General features: G+C 38.0%; 1 protein-coding gene across 4 annotated transcripts in view; it reads left to right on the top strand.

The window, feature by feature from the left end:
- Window positions 1-18,211, top strand: part of PRKG1 (protein kinase cGMP-dependent 1) — an 860,241-nt gene that overhangs the window by 744,243 nt on the left and 97,787 nt on the right. For all 4 annotated transcript variants that reach the window (XM_074959000.1, XM_074958999.1, XM_074959001.1 and 1 more), the window contains exons 8-9: window positions 844-909; window positions 10,462-10,536. In XM_074959000.1, coding sequence (XP_074815101.1) covers window positions 844-909; window positions 10,462-10,536 — 141 coding nt within the window. The remainder of the gene's footprint in view (window positions 1-843; window positions 910-10,461; window positions 10,537-18,211) is intronic.

Here is an 18,211-nt window from a genome sequence, read left to right as displayed (position 1 = left end):
TAGGCCAATGCTGAGGGCTTTTGAAAATCCCACAGTAATTGAGCCTCCCAGAAGGCACCATCCCTTCCCAAGCTCCCTAATGTGCAGAGTGGAGAGTTCATACTGAACCATGCATTGGATGTGATGTAGCCTGCTGTATTTTGCACCCATCCCAAGGAGCAACATTGTGTGGATGGGAGTGAGTGCATCCAGGGTGCACTAAAGAAATAATCCTTGGACTCACTTAAGTGCCTGGCCTGTGATTTTCCTAGCCCTTGTACAGGACACCCAAGAGACTGGAAGCTTTGGGAATCCTTCTCTCCCTACCTTCCACACTACGCACAAAACAGTGACTATTTAGCTCTAAAAGTCATTAGTTATTGAGAATGATTCAGTTATATTTCTGTAATGAGATACTGTAAGGTGAAGTAAGGAGCAGATGAAATGTAGTTTATTGGGGGAAGACATGACTCATAGCCCTGAATATATGTATTTTTAAAAAATATATGTGACTATCTAATTTTCTGACAACTATGATTGTTATTGGCTTATATAAACAATATATGGCAAAGAACAAACCACTCATTAGGAAAGTGAAAAACATGGCACATTACCTAACTGAATATCTGATGTTATCTACAAAGGGCAATTATATTTCTGTTATTTCATTTGTATGAAATTTTTTTTTAAACTTGAACATGCTTAAAATTTGTGTGAATTATGGACACTTTTCAGTGATCGATTAAACGTAAAACTGTGTAACATACAAATCTATTCCATCAGATACTTTAATAATGACTCTAAACTATGAAGATTGTTAGCAGAAAGTTATATCTTACTTAAGAGATGTTTTTTTTCTTTTAGGGAAGATGTCAGAACAGCCAATGTCATTGCTGCTGAAGCAGTAACTTGTCTTGTCATAGACCGAGAGTAAGTATATTGTTTTCTTATCATACGATACTGAATATCTTCCGTTGATACTCATTATAGTTCTTAACTAGTGACTTTGATCATTTTGCAGGGAGATGTTGTTTAACTTTCATTTTAAAAACTTGATTAATGTCTTTGAGTGATACATTTATAAGATTTTATCTATCTATTATTAAACTGCAACTGAATAATGCTTTTAAAAAAACCCTTCCTGTATACAATTTAATTTATGAACAATTAAGAAAACACCGGGGTTCTAGCCAATATACACAAACAGTGGACGTTAGGACTGTCAGCTAAAGCAGCTTTCATAACACATTCACAAGCCAGGTATATGTTACATAAAATAGACAGTATGCGTCATCATTCCCTGGCGATAAAGGGAAATTACTTAGCCCACTCATTTTAGCAAATATTCAATAAGAAAACTATGGACCAACTATCACATTTTATCTGAACAATTCTGTACAGACATTTTGTTTGTCTTGCAGCTTAATCACAAGTACAATTAATAAATATAGTCATTCAAAAATTAATCCTAATTGGGTTATATTACCAGTTGGTCATTTTCCAGTCTAATATGTTTTCATTTCACCATTAAAAATGTTCCCGTACTAGTAAGAAATCACACATTTAAATTTAAACTTATAAGACAGTAGTTAATCCACAGTATATACTGGCAATTCCTAGCAATGTTCTGCAATGAAGGGAAGAGTAGTTGCATAACGCTATTTATAGCTCAAGGCAAGCATAACAGTTCTGTGGCCCTAGAGAGTCTGTTTTCAGCTTTTAATTGATTATTTTATATATGCTATAGTAAGTGGAGAAGCTTATCTTAGTACAGTGAAAAATCTATTTTGAAGTTTACAAAGTACATATTTAAAGCCTTGGTAAAAAAAACTGTTTACATTAATACCTAGAGGATTTTGTCTCATCTTATATATTATTCAAACTGCACTTTAATTTTAGAAGACACATCATATATTTCATTTTTCACTGGATTATATTTGTCTATATTATATTGTTGTAATATCTATATTATTACCTCTGCTTGCAAAGTCACCAGTGTTGTTCTAAGTTTGCATTTTTCTAATTTCAGTCATTTTTGAGTTATCTGCCTGCAGAATTTCTGATTAGAAAATGCAGGGGTTGCCATTTAAAAAGTCAACATTTACTAACAACTACTATACTGTGGCATATATGGTAACCCTGCATTTATCTATACCTGTAGAACAGGAAATTATTTGGATATTTCACATGCTGCAGTCTGATAATTGTTGAGAAATACTGTGCAATTACTGAGTTACAGAGTTACATTCAAGTAACTCTGAACTTAGGCACCAGTTTTGTTCCCACTTTCCAAGAATATTTGCCTTTGGGCTGAACTAAACATTAAAACATTAAGCTTGAAAGGAATTTGTTTGAAAATGTGAGCAACAGGAAGGGAGGTGTCAATGGAAATTAGGACTCTACTTCACCTACAGTGGCTGATACTGTGCCCTCTATTATGGACAGAGCTGGGAGTGATGCCTAGAAATAAGTTGTCTGACAATTTCCATTAGAAGACCCTGTTTTCAGTAGCTTATTACTTTGCTAAACTTTAACCATTTGGGCTGATATTTTTGATGCATGCGTCTGCCTCAAACTGAATTGTAATGGAAAGTTCCAGCAACAATGATTAGCCATCTCCAGAAACAAGAAATGGAAAAATATATTGTTTTGCCAATGTTGAATTCTTATGTCAGATGTATTTAGAAGCTCTAGCACTTCCTTGCTTTGAAGCAGGGACTAGAAATTTGGCAGGGAGGGTTCTGTACTCAGAAAAATGAAAAATGTCTTTTGGTAGCCTTGTAAAAATCCACACAAATTTGGCCAAATTATAGGCCTCTCAAGTTTCTGCTTGTACTGAGCATGCTCCAGCCCTGGGTTGCAGGGGCTGAATAGAACTTTCCCTGCAGCTGCTCCTCCCAACTGCCAGGATCTGCTATGGTACCAGAATTAAGAGCAAGGATATCGTTTCTCCTGTACTCTGAATGCTCCCTTCCTGGAACCTGAGTAGGAAGAGGAAGCAACTAGAGCGAAATAGAGAACAGCGGAGAGTTCATGGGGGTACAGAGCTATGGGGCGACGGTAGTAGCAGAAGGGTCCAAAACCAGTAGAACACATTCCCTTCCAAACCCTGTAACAGAACCCAAGACTCCTGAGTGTTACTAGTTCTCTATTGTCTAGCAAATAACTGTGACACTATTTGACAAAATATGTATCTTATCCCCCTCTAGTGGTAAGATTGAGGATAACAACCTAGTCTTGCTACCAGTTACTCCATTAGCTAAAACAGTAGAAGTCTGCTGTTAATTTGAAATTTCCAACCCTGCAGGATTCATGGACCCCAAACTAGAGAAGACTTGCAGTGTGTCAGTTTCCATTACAAATCCTACACACTGGCCATGTTCCAAATAACGTTTTGGTGAGGTTTGTGAATGTGGAGCAAGTTCAGAGTGAAATTGGGTTAAGTTTCAGCTGCTGGTGAGACTTTTGGGTTTGGGTGGAAATCACTCAGAAGTCTTGTTTTGCAAGGTTTAAGTCCAAATCCAGGCCAAAGCAAATACGTTTTGGATGAGCTCATTTCAACATTATTTCAAACCTAAAGAAATCAAAGTGTGAAAGAAGGTTTGCATGAAATCACTGTGAACTGAAATCACCAAGTGAAACACAGCTCTATGTGTTAGGCAGTTAGGGATTGAACATAGAATGAAGTAGGCGAAATGGTATCATGTAACTGCTTGAATTACCATACATTCACTGCTTTCATATCTCAAGAAGCTTTTGTTTTAGTAAAGTAATAAAGTACTCATAGTGTCAAAAGATTACTGGCAACATATGCTCTGCAACAAAACAACTAACCTGGTCAGCATGATGTGATTATTAGCTTGCATGTTTATGTAAAGTTTGTCTTTGAACAATATATCTCCAGCAACATCTATTGATCTACAAGTCGAGAGACTAGAAAACTAACATTCTGAAACACAGAGAAAGGGAACAGTGTGCAAAATGTTAGCTACTCAGATCCCATTAAAGTCATTTGAGTTCATGCAGCTAAAAACACATGTAATTCTGAAAATGTACCCCTGATGTTAAGGGAGGTCTCCATTTTTTATTTCTGTCAAAGGCAAATAGGGAAGATGGAGATTTTACAAAATTCATTGTGAGTCACCACTCCTACACCATTTCTCCTGTCACTACCACCTACATAGTACAACTTATACCCAGACCCATTTCTCGGGTTGCATTTCCTGACCACCTGATCTCCTGAATGCACAGTATATTAATGTTTCTTCAGACCATCATCTTGGCCAGCTTCACACTTTAACCTGCCTGTTAAGGATGACACCATGAAAGTAACAACTCCCAAACTTTTGTTAATCATTTGTTTTGCGATCTTATTGGTCCAGAGCTGCCAGGTTTGAGGCAAGCAAACTGCCAGTGTAGGCCAAAACAGCCCTCCCAACATTTGGGAGTCCCTGGTGGAGTTATATGTAGGCTGGATGAGCCACCCCTTAAAGGCAATAACTATTTCCATTCTTTAAGTGCAAGGTGAAAATGAACAAAGATCAAGCATGTCACCTACTGCCACAGTCTAGGTCTCTAGCTGGTGAGGCCTGACAATACCCACAGCTTGGCTGCTGCTTCTCCCTTCAAGGGTACTACACCAGCCAGTTGGTTCTCAGGAGTGTGTATGCTGTTTCTATTTGTCTCTCTATAAGAGTACTCCTGCTGCCCACTACCCTAAAAATATGTTTTCTGTCTTCAGAGGACTTAATTCAGTTTTCCTTCTCCTGGGTGAGTTGCCTGCCAGCAGCTAAAGGGCCCCACCTCCCCTGAGCAGCCTGAGCAGGCATCAGACACTCACTTTTCACACCCCCTCTTTTAATTTGTAAGACCACCTCCGTGAGAAGAGAAGTGGTAGGACTTCAATTGTCAGAGGCTGTGTGTGTTAGGCTGGCCATTTGGAGTATTCTTAATAGGACTGAGAGCTCATCTCTCACTAGGTCATGGCAACCTTTCCATTATCCTGATGGGGAAAGTAAAATAAGAATTTGAGATGACAGAGCAAATGAGGATAACAGCCTGCATAAAGGAAAACCGCTCCTTGGGGTGCTGAAGTGTTCGTAGTGCTTCCACCTAATGGTAACATAAAGATCCATGCTCATCTAACAAAACTGAGAAAAATGTCTGCTGGAGGAGAAATGTTCTTTCCGCCATCAATGAAATACAGGCTCAGCTGGCATAGTTATATGCTGAGCTTGGAAATCTTCAGCAAGCGGGTTTGACATTGAATGATAAATGCCAGCTCACAACAGAACAAATAAAGTATGTTGATCACTTCGTTAGTTTCTGTGGGAAAGAAATTTATCCAAATTATATGCAGCCCATATTAGAGCTTCAGGAGCCAAAAGATGTGGTAGATATCCAAAGGATCATGGGAATTGTGAACTACAAGGCAAAGCTTATATCACCACTTGACTGACCTTACAAAACCCTTCGGAAATGTTGAAAAGCCTAGACATGGGATTTTCAGCACCAAAAGGCATATGCAAGAACTCCATTTTCTTGTGATCAAAGGTATGGCATAGGTAAACATGAACATTTATGGTACTCTTTTATTTGCCAGGTATCTTTGCTTATTTTCCCTTGTGGTTAAATTCTACCCACAATTGCAGGGTTGTACCATGTGTATATCTAAGGGAATATTTGCCTGTGTTTTGTGAAGCCCCGTGTTAAATGAAATAAAAATGGTTACTGTTAAAATATTTCCTCTTGTTATATTTCTGTTCATCCAGTTTAGATGGAAAGAGGCTTGTATCAGGGAATTTGGCTCTGGAAATCTTTGCACCTCTGGTCTGACACAGCCTGAGTTTGTTAACTTTCACTGCTCTCTGAAAAGATTATATAAGCTTTTTGTGGAATAAGGATGCAATAAGAAGGAAGACTTACTAGTACTAATGAGTAGATTGGGAGGGTACAATTTGAAATTTTATGAGTAAGTTTTGTATAAAGATTGTGTAGATAATTTATACACTTTAAATATGGAGGAGCTGTGTTTTATAAACCAAATTAAAGAAAGAAAGGAGAGGATTTAGTTGTGACCATTCTGCATGTAGAAAAAATGCAAGAAGGGGAAGGGTGAGAAACCCAAAAATCATTTTTGGTATGATTTTGAATATAATTCATCATGAAACTGCCATATATTGCCCATCAGGTATACTGAGAGGGAATTTTGGCATTTGCCCCACAAGCTGAGCGAAAAATATTTATAGAGATGGGGATGAATCACAGGTTTCTTCCGCATGTAGGGGTGTTTGAAAGTTCTGATGAGGCCCATCTTTTATTTATATTTGCCATTTTTATAACATTTGCATTTACATTTGTATTGATCTTTTTCTGGTATCCCAAGATGAACTAAATATAAACGTTCAGGGTAAAAGAAGTACAAAATCAACAGGTGTAAATGCTTCAAAGCTGTAATATGACAGCCAATAAAACTTGAGCCACAGCTACTGCTAAAGTAGCCTGTTCATGATACAATGCTACATGGCATTTGCTGTTACAGAATGATAGGTGCTCCCTTGCATTTGACAGCATGCAATAAAGTATAATATCGTTATTCCTTTTGTTGGTTAATTCATTGAGCAATGTTAGGCATTTTGTCAAATGCTTCATCCTTGTTGTCAGCCCTTTAACCAAATGACTGACAGGCTTAATCATTTGACTGACTGAGGGCCAGATTTTTAAAGGTATTTGGGTGCCTAAAGATACAAATAAGTGCGTAGTGGGATTTTAAAAAGAAATGGGAGTTAGGCTCCAAGGCACTTTTGGAAATCCCATTAGTCTCCTACCTGATCTTTATGTGCCTAAATACCTTTACAAATCTGGTACCAAGTGACTAGTATAACAGACCAGTTGTGACATATATGCAGTGTAGTTGTAGCCATGTCGGTCCCAGGATATTAGAGAGACAAGGTGGGTGAGGTAATATCTCTTATTGAACCAACTTCTGCTGTCTCTCTCACCAACAGAAGTTGGGCCAATAAAAGGTATTAGCTCACATACTTTGTCTGCTGACATATATGTTAAACTATTGATTTTAGTCTTCTGAGTCTGAAGAAGAAGAAAGAAGCAAAGAGAATAGTTAAATTTTTTGGTTTCTCTTCACTATCTTCTACAATTACACGTTAGTTGCAGCAAAATGTCTTAACAAAACAGACCTTAAATAGTTCAAAGGCTGTTACCAGTGAGACCCTGATTGTGATGGGGCAAACAGGCCACCAGTCTGGCAAGGAAGGGATCAATGAAGACCAATGAGCCCAATTGGATTCACTCTGCTACACCTGTAGAAGATATCAGATGTGCAGAGGGGAATTATATAAAGGAAGCCCTGCTCAATTTAAGGCTGACCAGGAAGGAGAGCAGAGTTCTCAGCCAAGAGCTTGAGAGAGCTTGCTGCCTGGATGTGCCTCCTGGTGAATGGGATGACCAGAACCAAGGAGACTTACCAAAAGGATTGACTGCATGAAGACAAACTCTGTGTAGAAAGTAGGAGTCCTGTCAAAGACTTGTCGCATGACCCTGTTTTGAGCTAATAGTATTCCCTTTCTTTTTGGATTTTAATAATTCAGCAGTTCAAATATTGGAACTCCTATCACAATCAAATGCATACACATGCCTATGAAAATCAAACAACAAAATCTGTTAAGAACAAAGCTGAACTTCTAGGCAAAGAGAGCCACTGTTACTGAAATTTTGAGTTATGAACTGTTTTCTTCAAAAAGAAGAAGATTGTGACAATGAGAAAACTCTCAAACATATGGTATCAAATTTAAGCATAAATCTATTTTACTTGATTTCCTAACACACTTAGGTACAGTGTCATGACATATTTGTATTTAAACAGAAGGTGTCTCCACCACTGACCATCTTTTTCTTTAGTAGATTCTGCTATAAAGTCATTTGCATGATCTCAACCATTTTTGTTGAAACTTCGATATCATAAACACGTTTATGTGTCTCTTCTGTTTCTCCTGCTGTGTCCTGGTTTGAAAGTTCATATTCAAACACAAATATCATCAGCAGTGGGATTACAGCAGTGGGAATATTGTTGCAAAAAAAAAAAAAGTAAACACCATTGTCTGAGAGGAAGGAGAGGGTACAGAAAGCATCCAGCTACCCTTGTGCCCCTGTTTTGGGAATGAGCGGCTGGTGCTACATATCCTACAAAGGGCTGAGTTTATGACCTTCCCTTCCTGCCAGCCTGCAGATCTGGCCCCACTAAGTGCCTCATTCGCACTTCCCAACTAAGACACAGTGCATTCAGGAGCACATGATGATGATGCCATCCTCTCCCCAGCTCTTTTAGCAATGCAACAACTGAGCCCAAATGTGCTACTTTCTGCATGGAAATGCTTAGAGGAATGGGGAGGTGGTGCTGTGGGTTTTTTTTTTTTTTTTGTTACAGATATCTCCTTACTCTAAAGCCCTTGTTTTAACTTCTGATGGGATGGCTGTGAATTTGGGGAGTTCAGCAAGGGTGGCTGTGTCATCTCTCTATATGATGAGTTGTTTGACACACAGCTGAAACTTGATGGAAAGTAAAACAGATTTTGTTCTATCCTAGCACCACTGATCTTATACAGGCTGTGGTTTATAATTAAACATTCTTTTGAGGTTTGTTTTATTAATAAGTAATGATATTCCACAAGGTCCTTTCAAGCCCATTCCTCTCACAGCTTTCAGGAGACCTAAGGCTGGGGTAAGATTTGTTCATGGAGACAGTTGGATAGAAGAAGAAGATGTAAAATGCTATAAGTATCCTGGTACACTGCTGAAATCCTGGGGAAAGTCAGCTTGAAGCAGTGATGGAAGGTTGGAATGGAAGAAAAAGAGATTATTCCTATGGACCTTAGGATCCAGCTGTGTCCTAAGCATGCATTGTTTGAATATTTAAATAGAATATTAATAATAATAGACTAATTTTTGTAGTACTTCTAAATTTTCTTATTATTCTATTACATGCTGTTTCACTGTGGAAACACTTATTCATGAACATTGCAAAAAATAATTTTCATAACTACATTCAAGCATATCTAAGCTATCATTTTACTCCTCTGGCAGTTGGCAAAATACCAGGGGCTTTACAAAATATATGGGGCATTACAAAATACCAGGGGCATTACAACAGCACCTCCTTCTTGCTCACATATTTGTAGGTGGTGCAAGCAAATAATAATATACATAAACTCATCTCTTCTTTTTCCTTGTCTCTTTCACGGATTTGGCCAGTACTCATAACCCCAAATGGCATATAGTTGGCACTCATAAGACACAGATGCCAAGCTGTGAAAGGTATTCTTCCAGAGACATCTGGCTGATTGGCAGGCTTCACTAGCAGTAATGCCGATGGGTCAGGAGTTGACTATGTGTATGCCACAGGGTTATATTATGGATAAGTTTTGTCTGCTGTAGCTTTAGCTTTTTGTCCTTTGACTAACCTTACATTCAAATCTTTATAGAAGTGAAAATACTGTACAAATCGCCCATGAAATCTAGATTCAGAGCCCAAAGGTTTAATAAGATGTTTGTCAATGAAACTATTTTGCGTATGTATGTTTTGATTTCACTGTTATCCAGATAAGAGTTTGCAGCCACGCACATGGCCAGGTTTCTTTGCCAAAGACAACCCTGAATGTGTCTAAACCATGGTACAAATTTATACATATTTTCGAAACTCTACTGAGTAATCAGCTCCTTTGTGAAAAGAGGTCTTAGCTTAATCACGAACACATCTTAAGGGTTAAAATTGTAGCCCTTAACCATGGTAAAATTCTTAAAAGGACATAATTTTCATGGAAGCTCAAAGATAGTCTTTCGTTTCAGTTTTTAGTTAATGCGTCTCCTGTTGCTTTTACTAAGTTGTGTGTAAATGTCAGTGTATGTCATATAATTTCAAAAATTCTGACTTCAACAAAGTGGCAAAACTAAAGAGTTGTGTTGTGTGTATGTTTATGTGATATTTCAGTCATAACCATGATTATTATTACGTAAAAGGCCATGTCTAAAGGGAAGCTGATGGTAATTGCACTATATACACAGTTATAAATAACCCTCATTATTATGACTTTTTTGCCTAACATTTTATAGAAATTATAAGCAAAATATGGCCATTGCAGTCAGTCGGAGTTTTGCCACCGAGTTCAATTTGATCAGTCCCTAAAATAGCTTGAGGAATAAGATTGAGCCTTACTTTTAATTTATTTATGTGTTATTATTTCTTATTAAACATTTATGAAAGTGTTTTGAAAATGAAATGTGAGGTGAGCATATTAGTTCTCTACTTCTTTCTCTTTGTGTCCATTCCCAGCTTCTGTTGATCATATCTGTCCTTATTGATAGATCAAAGTCAAGATGATGACATGCTGTTGAATAAACATGTTTTTCTTGTTTTAGTTCCGTATTAGAAAAGTCATATATCTTAGAAATTTCACTTTATTCTTACAGCTCTTTCAAACATTTGATTGGAGGTCTGGATGATGTTTCCAATAAGGCCTATGAAGATGCAGAAGCAAAAGCAAAGTAAGTGGCAACTAATGATTTTGGCTTTAACCAATTAATCTCAATGTACTGCCTATACCCTGTGTTTTAATTGAAATCAAATCAAGAAATTTTTAAAAACATACACTTTTTATTACATGATGCTATAAACATAGGAAGTGAAATGTCTGATAGGAAATAAAAGAAATATAGTATAATGCTTTGTTAATCTAAAGAGTTTAATTTTAAAAGTGGTTGGCAAATAGTTGTCATGAAATATTTTAAGGTAGGAAATAATGTATGTCAATTCTAAACTAAAACCTCAAGATGACAAAGACATTCCCTCAATAGAAATTATTGACATATTTTGGGCTATTTTCAAACAGTCCTGAGTTTTTCAAACCTTAGCAAATAAAATATGTTCTGTAAAAGAAGGTTGAAGAGGGGAAAGCTGAGTAGTTTTTGAATGATACAGTTACTTTGCTATGGAATAATATTTCCATCCAAAATACTGGCTTAAAGTATTCCTTCTAGAAGTTAAGACTAGTGTTTAATCACTTTAAAATGTTTTAAATAATAAAAGTGCTAACAAACAGAAACAAGAGCTGCAACAATTCCCACTTGGTCAACATCTTGTGCTTAACAGAAAGACTTCTATATGTTTAGACTCTAGGGATGGAATCCATGAAGGGACTTAGGTGTTGCAATGCTGAGCACCTTGGGTGCCTAGAAATTCACGGGAACAAGTCTGATTCACAAAGCCTAGTGAGGCTCTCCGTAATGGGGAGAGAAAGGCATCTTTGAATGTGATCCACAAAAGCCAGCATGCTAGGTGGCTCCCTGCCTATGCTAGCCAATGGAAGATGAGAATGTGCTAAAGAGTGGCCCTTTCTCAGAGAAAAGCTCCTAAGTCCAGGTTACAGTGAGGCACCTAGCTCTGCTACAGACCCACGAAAAGGAATTTCTTTCCTGGCTTAGGTGCCTACATAGTTTCTTGCAAGAATAATTTAGGTGTCAGCATAGAGGAGGAGGTGGTGGTTATGTCCAACTTTATAACTTTTGGCCCAGTGGTTAGAACACTCACTTGGGATGTGTGATACCCATATTCAATTCCCCCCCTTCCTGACAGAAGGGGAGAAAAGATTTGAACAGGGAAGTCCAACCTCTCAGGAGAATGTTTTGACTACTGAACTATGGGATGTTCTGATCTGGGGCTCCCTCAGTCTCTCCTGTTGAAGCACTCTGGTTAAATCATGAAAGCGTGATTGGGGGGAGAGAGTGGGAATGACTCTGTAGTCCAGTTGTTAGGACACCCACCAAGTTTCACACATCCCAGGTGAGCACTCTAACCACTAGTATAAAGGTCATAAGGTGGGTGACAGCACCCACAATCATCTCCTACTCCTCTTCTGGACAGCTGTTGAATGGGGCCCAATTCAGCTGGTGTGCCCAAAGGGCGCTACCCAGATCCAGCCCCTGGAGCAAGTTGGCTCATGAATCGTTCTGGGGTTTAGCAGGAGATAGGTGTCCAGGTGCCTAAAATTAGGCAGCAATGCATATGCCCAGAGGAAAAAACTTAGGCACCAAATGAGCTTTGTGAATTACAGGGTTCAGCAGGAGTTGTGTGCTTGCAGTAGGGGATTTAGGCACCTAATGAGCTTTGTGAATTTCACCCTAAACCTTTAGCTTTTCCAGATAGGCCTGGAATATCCTTCTTAACACTTCAGAATAAATGAATAAAATCAAGATTTGCTCAGATAAAGGTTAATAGTGACTTTAAACGCGAGTGGCTCTAAGTCAAGAATAATTTAAAGAGAAACTGAAGCTATTGTATAAAAATCTGATGTTTTCTCTTTTGCAGATCTCTTTACCATTACCACTTTAAGGAAGGGAAGTGATTAGATATTAGGGTTCTTCTCAGAATCAAACAGTTGAAAAGTGTGACTATCATAGCCTTTCAGTTCTGTTGGCCTAAATTAAAGCTTACTACTAAAATATACATAGTAGTTTCGCATTAGTCTTTGTGGGCTTAAGGAAGTCTGTATGAAGAATGTACGGTTTTATTGTAGAGAGAAATGGAAAGGAACTAAATATTATTAGTTTTATAAGAATTTAAACTCAAAATTCTTCTATCATATAATAAGTCTGTGTCCCATTTTCAGTGTCTTGCATTAATTTTGGTAATGCTGGAGTGTACCAACAGAATAAAGAGACATTTTTTGTTTATCACTCCGAACACCTTTTTTAACCTATTGCACCTCTCTACTAAGTTACTTTTCTCCTCATTGTGCAGAATTATGGCCCCGTAACAAAATATATAGGACTTCATCCTTGATTCCTTAAATAAATAAAACTCTCATTGATTTCAATGGGAATTTGGGGTACCGAAGGAATGCTGAATCAGACTTGAAGTGATGATCTTGCAGCAGATAACTAGGCAGACCTGCTAATTTTATTTTAATGGTCAGTAGCAGCTTATACAAAGACCAATTTTAGGAAGTTACTGTAGTCCAGTAAACTAACCACAGGCAACTAAACATTGCTTTGCAGAGAGAGAGAGTTACAAATATGCCATGTCAGTGCTACTATTTAGATTTCCAGAGGGATAATGTGGAGAGAAAACTTGGTAGTAGGTGTGGGGATTTGCCGAGTAATATAACTCAATTATTGCATACACAGCCTTTGTTAGACCTTCACTTTCTAATTCATTAGCAGCTAATATAAGATGAAAAAAAGTAATGCACTCTCTTCATCATTTCATAGAAAATCCTCTCAGGTTTATGTCATTTTAAGCCATGTTTTTGATATGCAGTATGTGCTCCTCAGATACCGAGGTGAGGTAGGTGGGTGGTTGTGGTCTAAAAACCTAAACAGATTAAATTACATTGATATGCACATCAACATAAATATCAGGCAAGAAAGTATTTTCAATGTCCATTGACCACTTTTAAGGCCTTATGATCACTTGGCTCATTTAGCCCAAATCCTAGTAAAACTCCCATTGACTTTAGTAGATATTTTGCTTGAGAAAGCCTGCAGAATTGGATCTCTTGTGGAGCAACCCATTTTTTTAGAAGCTAGAATGTCAGTAGATAGCTTTACATTCTGCTATACTTTTATCTTGTGCTTTTCCTTGTTTGTTTTCTAGTGCTCAATATTTCACACAACGAGAAAGATGAGGCAGAAGATTCCTAATGTTAGAGAGACCTTAATTAGGTGGACAGTTTCACAGTAAGAACAGACAAGCTGTTATGGCACCTTCTAGGTCCTTACCTGCAGCTTTACAAGTCAAGGGTTAGCCCTTGCATACAATCCCAAGGTGCCAGAGTCAGCAATCATGCCATTGCCCCCCACATAGTGACATTTTGACTTTAAAAAAGCAGAAGTCATCAGTGCTGTCTACCTTTACAAAGGTTATAAAGGAAATGTTTTTTCAAAAGATATGGTCTTTATTAGTTAAATACCACATTTGGATTTGCTTGACTTCTTGAAAGCAATTGCCTGGAAAAGGCATGAATAGAACAGTAGAAATGACTGAAAAGCTATGAGTTTAAAAGGAGAAAATTTGGAACCTGCTTCGTCACTCAACAGTTGTTATATCTATGTCTGACAAGATAAAATTCCTCTTGGAGAAAATCTACTTGGCAGAAACTTTAACCTGGATTATTTTTCAAACGGCTCTTAATTAACTTCAGCTAATTGCTCTTTAAGGGTTTATCTTTTCAAAATTTAAGACTGTGAAGTGAAAGAGTTTGGCATAGAAAGCATGAGACACAATTGTGCTTTAGCAAAGTGCTGTGATTTGCAATAACTGAAAATTGCATAATAGTATTTTGTCACTTAGTAGTAGCAAGCATCACATTTTCCGCTGTTTATGGTATATCATAAACAGTTCTTTGAATGAATAAGGATTACTACATAACCTTACATCAGGTTTGTCAAAGATGGTTCACTAAAAAGATCAGAAATTTAGCAAGCATCATTGGAAACTATAAATAGTAAGGACCTCATTCTAAGAGGTTTGACCACCCTCAACGTCAGTTCAACTGAACATTATATCATATTGATGTCTGCCATTACTTGCTATAAAAGTATGATGGATTTTAGCAGCTCAGAAAGCCAACAGTTTTTAATATTTTAACCATGGTGTTTTATTATTTCAATGCATACTATGTCCTCATGTAATTAACACATATTTATTAAGCCAAGAGGAATAGAAAATGTGAAAAGTATAAATATTGTTTCTGATGTGTTATAGATAGGCTGGTAACACAGTAACACATTTTATTTACCATAAGCACACCCCAACCCTCAAGCCCTCTGAGTGTCTCCTTGGAGTGTCCAGCCCCTGGTTCACTGGACACTCACGGTATTCAGATTCACTACTTCCAAAGAAACAGTACAGTTTACCAGTTCTACCTCCAATCACTGTTCCACTTAACAGACAGCACTTAGATATGTGTATAGTGAATTCGTGTATACAGTTCATAAGTTTATTTAGCAAAGCATGGAGATTCAAGTAATGAAAATATTGGGAACAAATGGTTACGTCGAAAACAAAATTATAACACGCATTCTAGAGCCTAGACTTAATTACCAAGATACTCTATGTCTTGTTGAGTTTGGCTCATTCAAATTCCTTGCAGTACTTTTTAACCAGACTTGGCTGTGATCCTCCTTTCATGAGACAAGTATGCTGTCAGCTTGCTTCCCTGGTGAAGGATCCAGTGTGTTCCTTTGCCTTCCAAGATATACAAGTTCTATCCTTTGTTTTCATTTATAAACAGGATACCCTCCCCCCTCCTGTTTTTGTTTCTTCTTGCAAAATTTCTCTTTCTTGTAGATTTCACAATTTCTTGACTGGCACCTGGCTTGGTATACAAATAGATCTTCATTGTGTGGCAGACAATACACATATGATGAAATAGGGAGGTCGGTGTCTGTTACCTCCTGCCTGGAAGGAACATGTCCAAGTGACATCACTTCCTGGTGACCTTTCTTGACTCCAGGACCTTAAGAACCTAATTTTCAGTATAGACAAATAACTTCTTAAATATTATCCATCCTTACATTTAGGAATGATTATGATGACCAATGAGCTACTGGCTCTCAGTAGAGATCTCACATGTCACCCTTTGGTGAACTATTACATATATGTCTGACCCCGAGGATTCCTGTAAAATCCTATGAACCCACTGTGCACTCTGCCAGTTGGCACAAAGAGGTTGCTGGGTCACAAAGAGAAGCATAAATTTAACATGATTCTTGTTCCCAAGAATAACAGTAATCGCAGAAGAACCACAATGCATACCAGTGGCAGGATCCCGTTCAGCAAACGTTACATAATAAGTTGAATTATTATTCATTATATATAAAGAAAATTCCTAAAAAGAGAGCACCTGTTTTCTTAAATTAATTCCAGGTGGAGCCACTGCTGAAGCTCTAACAAATCCAATAGGAAACAGGTGGATTCTAATGCAGTTATTGAAATCACATGGGGTGACAGAGTTCTTAGAACGCTATGAATTTCACATACTCTTAGAGAGAGTCTGATGCTTTTCTCCCCATCACTTCTTCTGGGATTTTTCCATGTTCCATAGATTCCTGAAGTTCTTCACATTCTACACAACTTTAACCACTACCAGGGCAAGATCAAGGCAATCTGGGTCCCTTTGCACACCACAATATGAGACCCTCTGCAATTTGGCCTTGTCCCTCCCTTGGGTGGCAATGGCAAGGGGGGACACATCCCAAGCTAGAGAGATGGGTCAGCAGCATGGGGTCACCTAGAAGCAGCAACAAGAGCAGTCCCCTCTCCCCATATATAGGCAGGCTGGCAGAAGTGTACGCCACCCAGTATTTTCCCCAGTAACCAGGGCATACATGCTTAGTGAGCTAAATCCTCTGCATGCTTCTCCTCCTGCCACATAGAATGCCCAGGCAGTGTGTCATGAAATTAACACCCTGTTGAGATACATGCAGCAGTTCACCTATCTCTCAGAGCGATTGTTCCAGACCATCCGCAGAATCAAGCAGATGTTGTTTTGGTTATGCTCAGATTCCATTTTAAAAAGTTTTTGGTTTTTATAACCCTGAGGGCTTACTTTTTTAAAATTAAAACTGAGATTCTGCCCTCGTTACCTGATACTAGGAGCTGTGGCCCAAGGCAGGGGCCTATGTCTTAATCCGGTCCTGACTAATAGCTTTCCTCATTGTTACCTTAGCTGTGCTTTAAGACCTGTATTTTCATTCACTGTCCTTTTTTTTCTAAGGGGGCTTAGATGAGCTGCATCCAAACCTATCAATGTTTTTCTTTAACTGATCAAAGGAGTAACTGTCATTTCACCACTTCTCTTTCATCACTCCTAGCAAAATCTCATTTTTCATGCAGCTTATTGACTTGTTTCAGTGAGGTTTTTTTATTATTATTTTTGCTGATATATTTACATTTTACTAGTCAGAATTAAATTCTCTCTCTGGTGTTATATATTTTCTCTTTCCCTTAGGCTTTAATAATAATATTTATACTGGCATTGCTATTTAAAATATAGTTCTATGACTTGAGCAAACATGAGTTTACTTTGCCTGTCCTGCATTCTTTTCATTGGCTGCCTATAGAGTAGCAGGTTGTCATTAAGTTAGCACTATGGGTTTTTGAGGCCCCACTTCAGCAAAGCATGTAATTACTTAATCCATTCATGTGCTTAAAGTTAAGTGTGTGCTTAGCTGAATTGAAACTTATTCCTAGTACTGATAGGTATCTTGTCTTTGGATGCCATCCGCTTTTTAAGGATTCTCCCCCACCTCCCCACACACCCATTGTCTGAAGTCATTCTTGTTGTGTGAGTTTTCTAATATGGAACTCACTGTCTCCTGAAATCCGTCTCATTCTTCTTGTTTTTAAAAAATAGAAGTGTTGCTTTTTTCTTCAGTGTTGCTTTTTTATTTTTATTATTTATTTATTATCTATATTTATTACCTTCCTTTGCAATCTTTTCTTTCCTTTTGTTTTTTATTCGACCCCCCTCATTTGTTTTTGTATGTTTGAAGGATAAAAAGAAGGTATTTTATTAGGTTTGCATTATAGTGACTTGCTGGAGTCACAGGGGAAGGGAGAGCAATGGCTGCATTCAGTGAAACACATAACCAAAAAAGGCAATTACTATTTAACTAAACCTAAATAATGGCAAGCCATTAACAGAAACTAATGGCTGTATTTCAAGGTTAAGGCTCACAGTCTGGGGATCCCCAGGAAACTTAAAATTTGGAACTGTCTTTAAAAATTTAGGCTTTAATGCATTGTACTTGGGGACATTTAGGGACAAATTTTCAAAGGGCCTTCATAAATGATCTGGTGTATCTATTTGTGTACACAAATGAATTTGTGAATTCAAAGGTGCACATTCTGGTGACTCCCTATACACATGGGTAAAGGTTGGAATCTGCCTCCACCTTCTTGCTCAGAAGAAGGTAGTGGGGTGCAATGGGCCTGCCAGAGTGAGTGACTAGTAGCCCCTAAGAATAATTCCAGTTAAGTCAGCCAGGATTCTTTCTGGGGACTCCAGCTGCTGTGTGGCCCATCAGCTCACCACCAATTCATATGAGGTCATGTAGGGCAAAATCTAATCCCAAATGGGCAATTGTCAGTTCAAGTGCCTCGTTTGTTTGTGCAAATGGGAAGGGTCTGCATATGCAAACTGTATTTCCAAGTGCATTT

Source organism: Natator depressus, chromosome 7 (assembly GCF_965152275.1).
Source record: "Natator depressus isolate rNatDep1 chromosome 7, rNatDep2.hap1, whole genome shotgun sequence".
Lineage (NCBI taxonomy): Eukaryota > Metazoa > Chordata > Testudines > Cheloniidae > Natator > Natator depressus.
The sequence above is the reverse complement of the archived record's forward strand: the minus strand, read 5'-3'. Positions and strand labels throughout refer to the sequence as shown.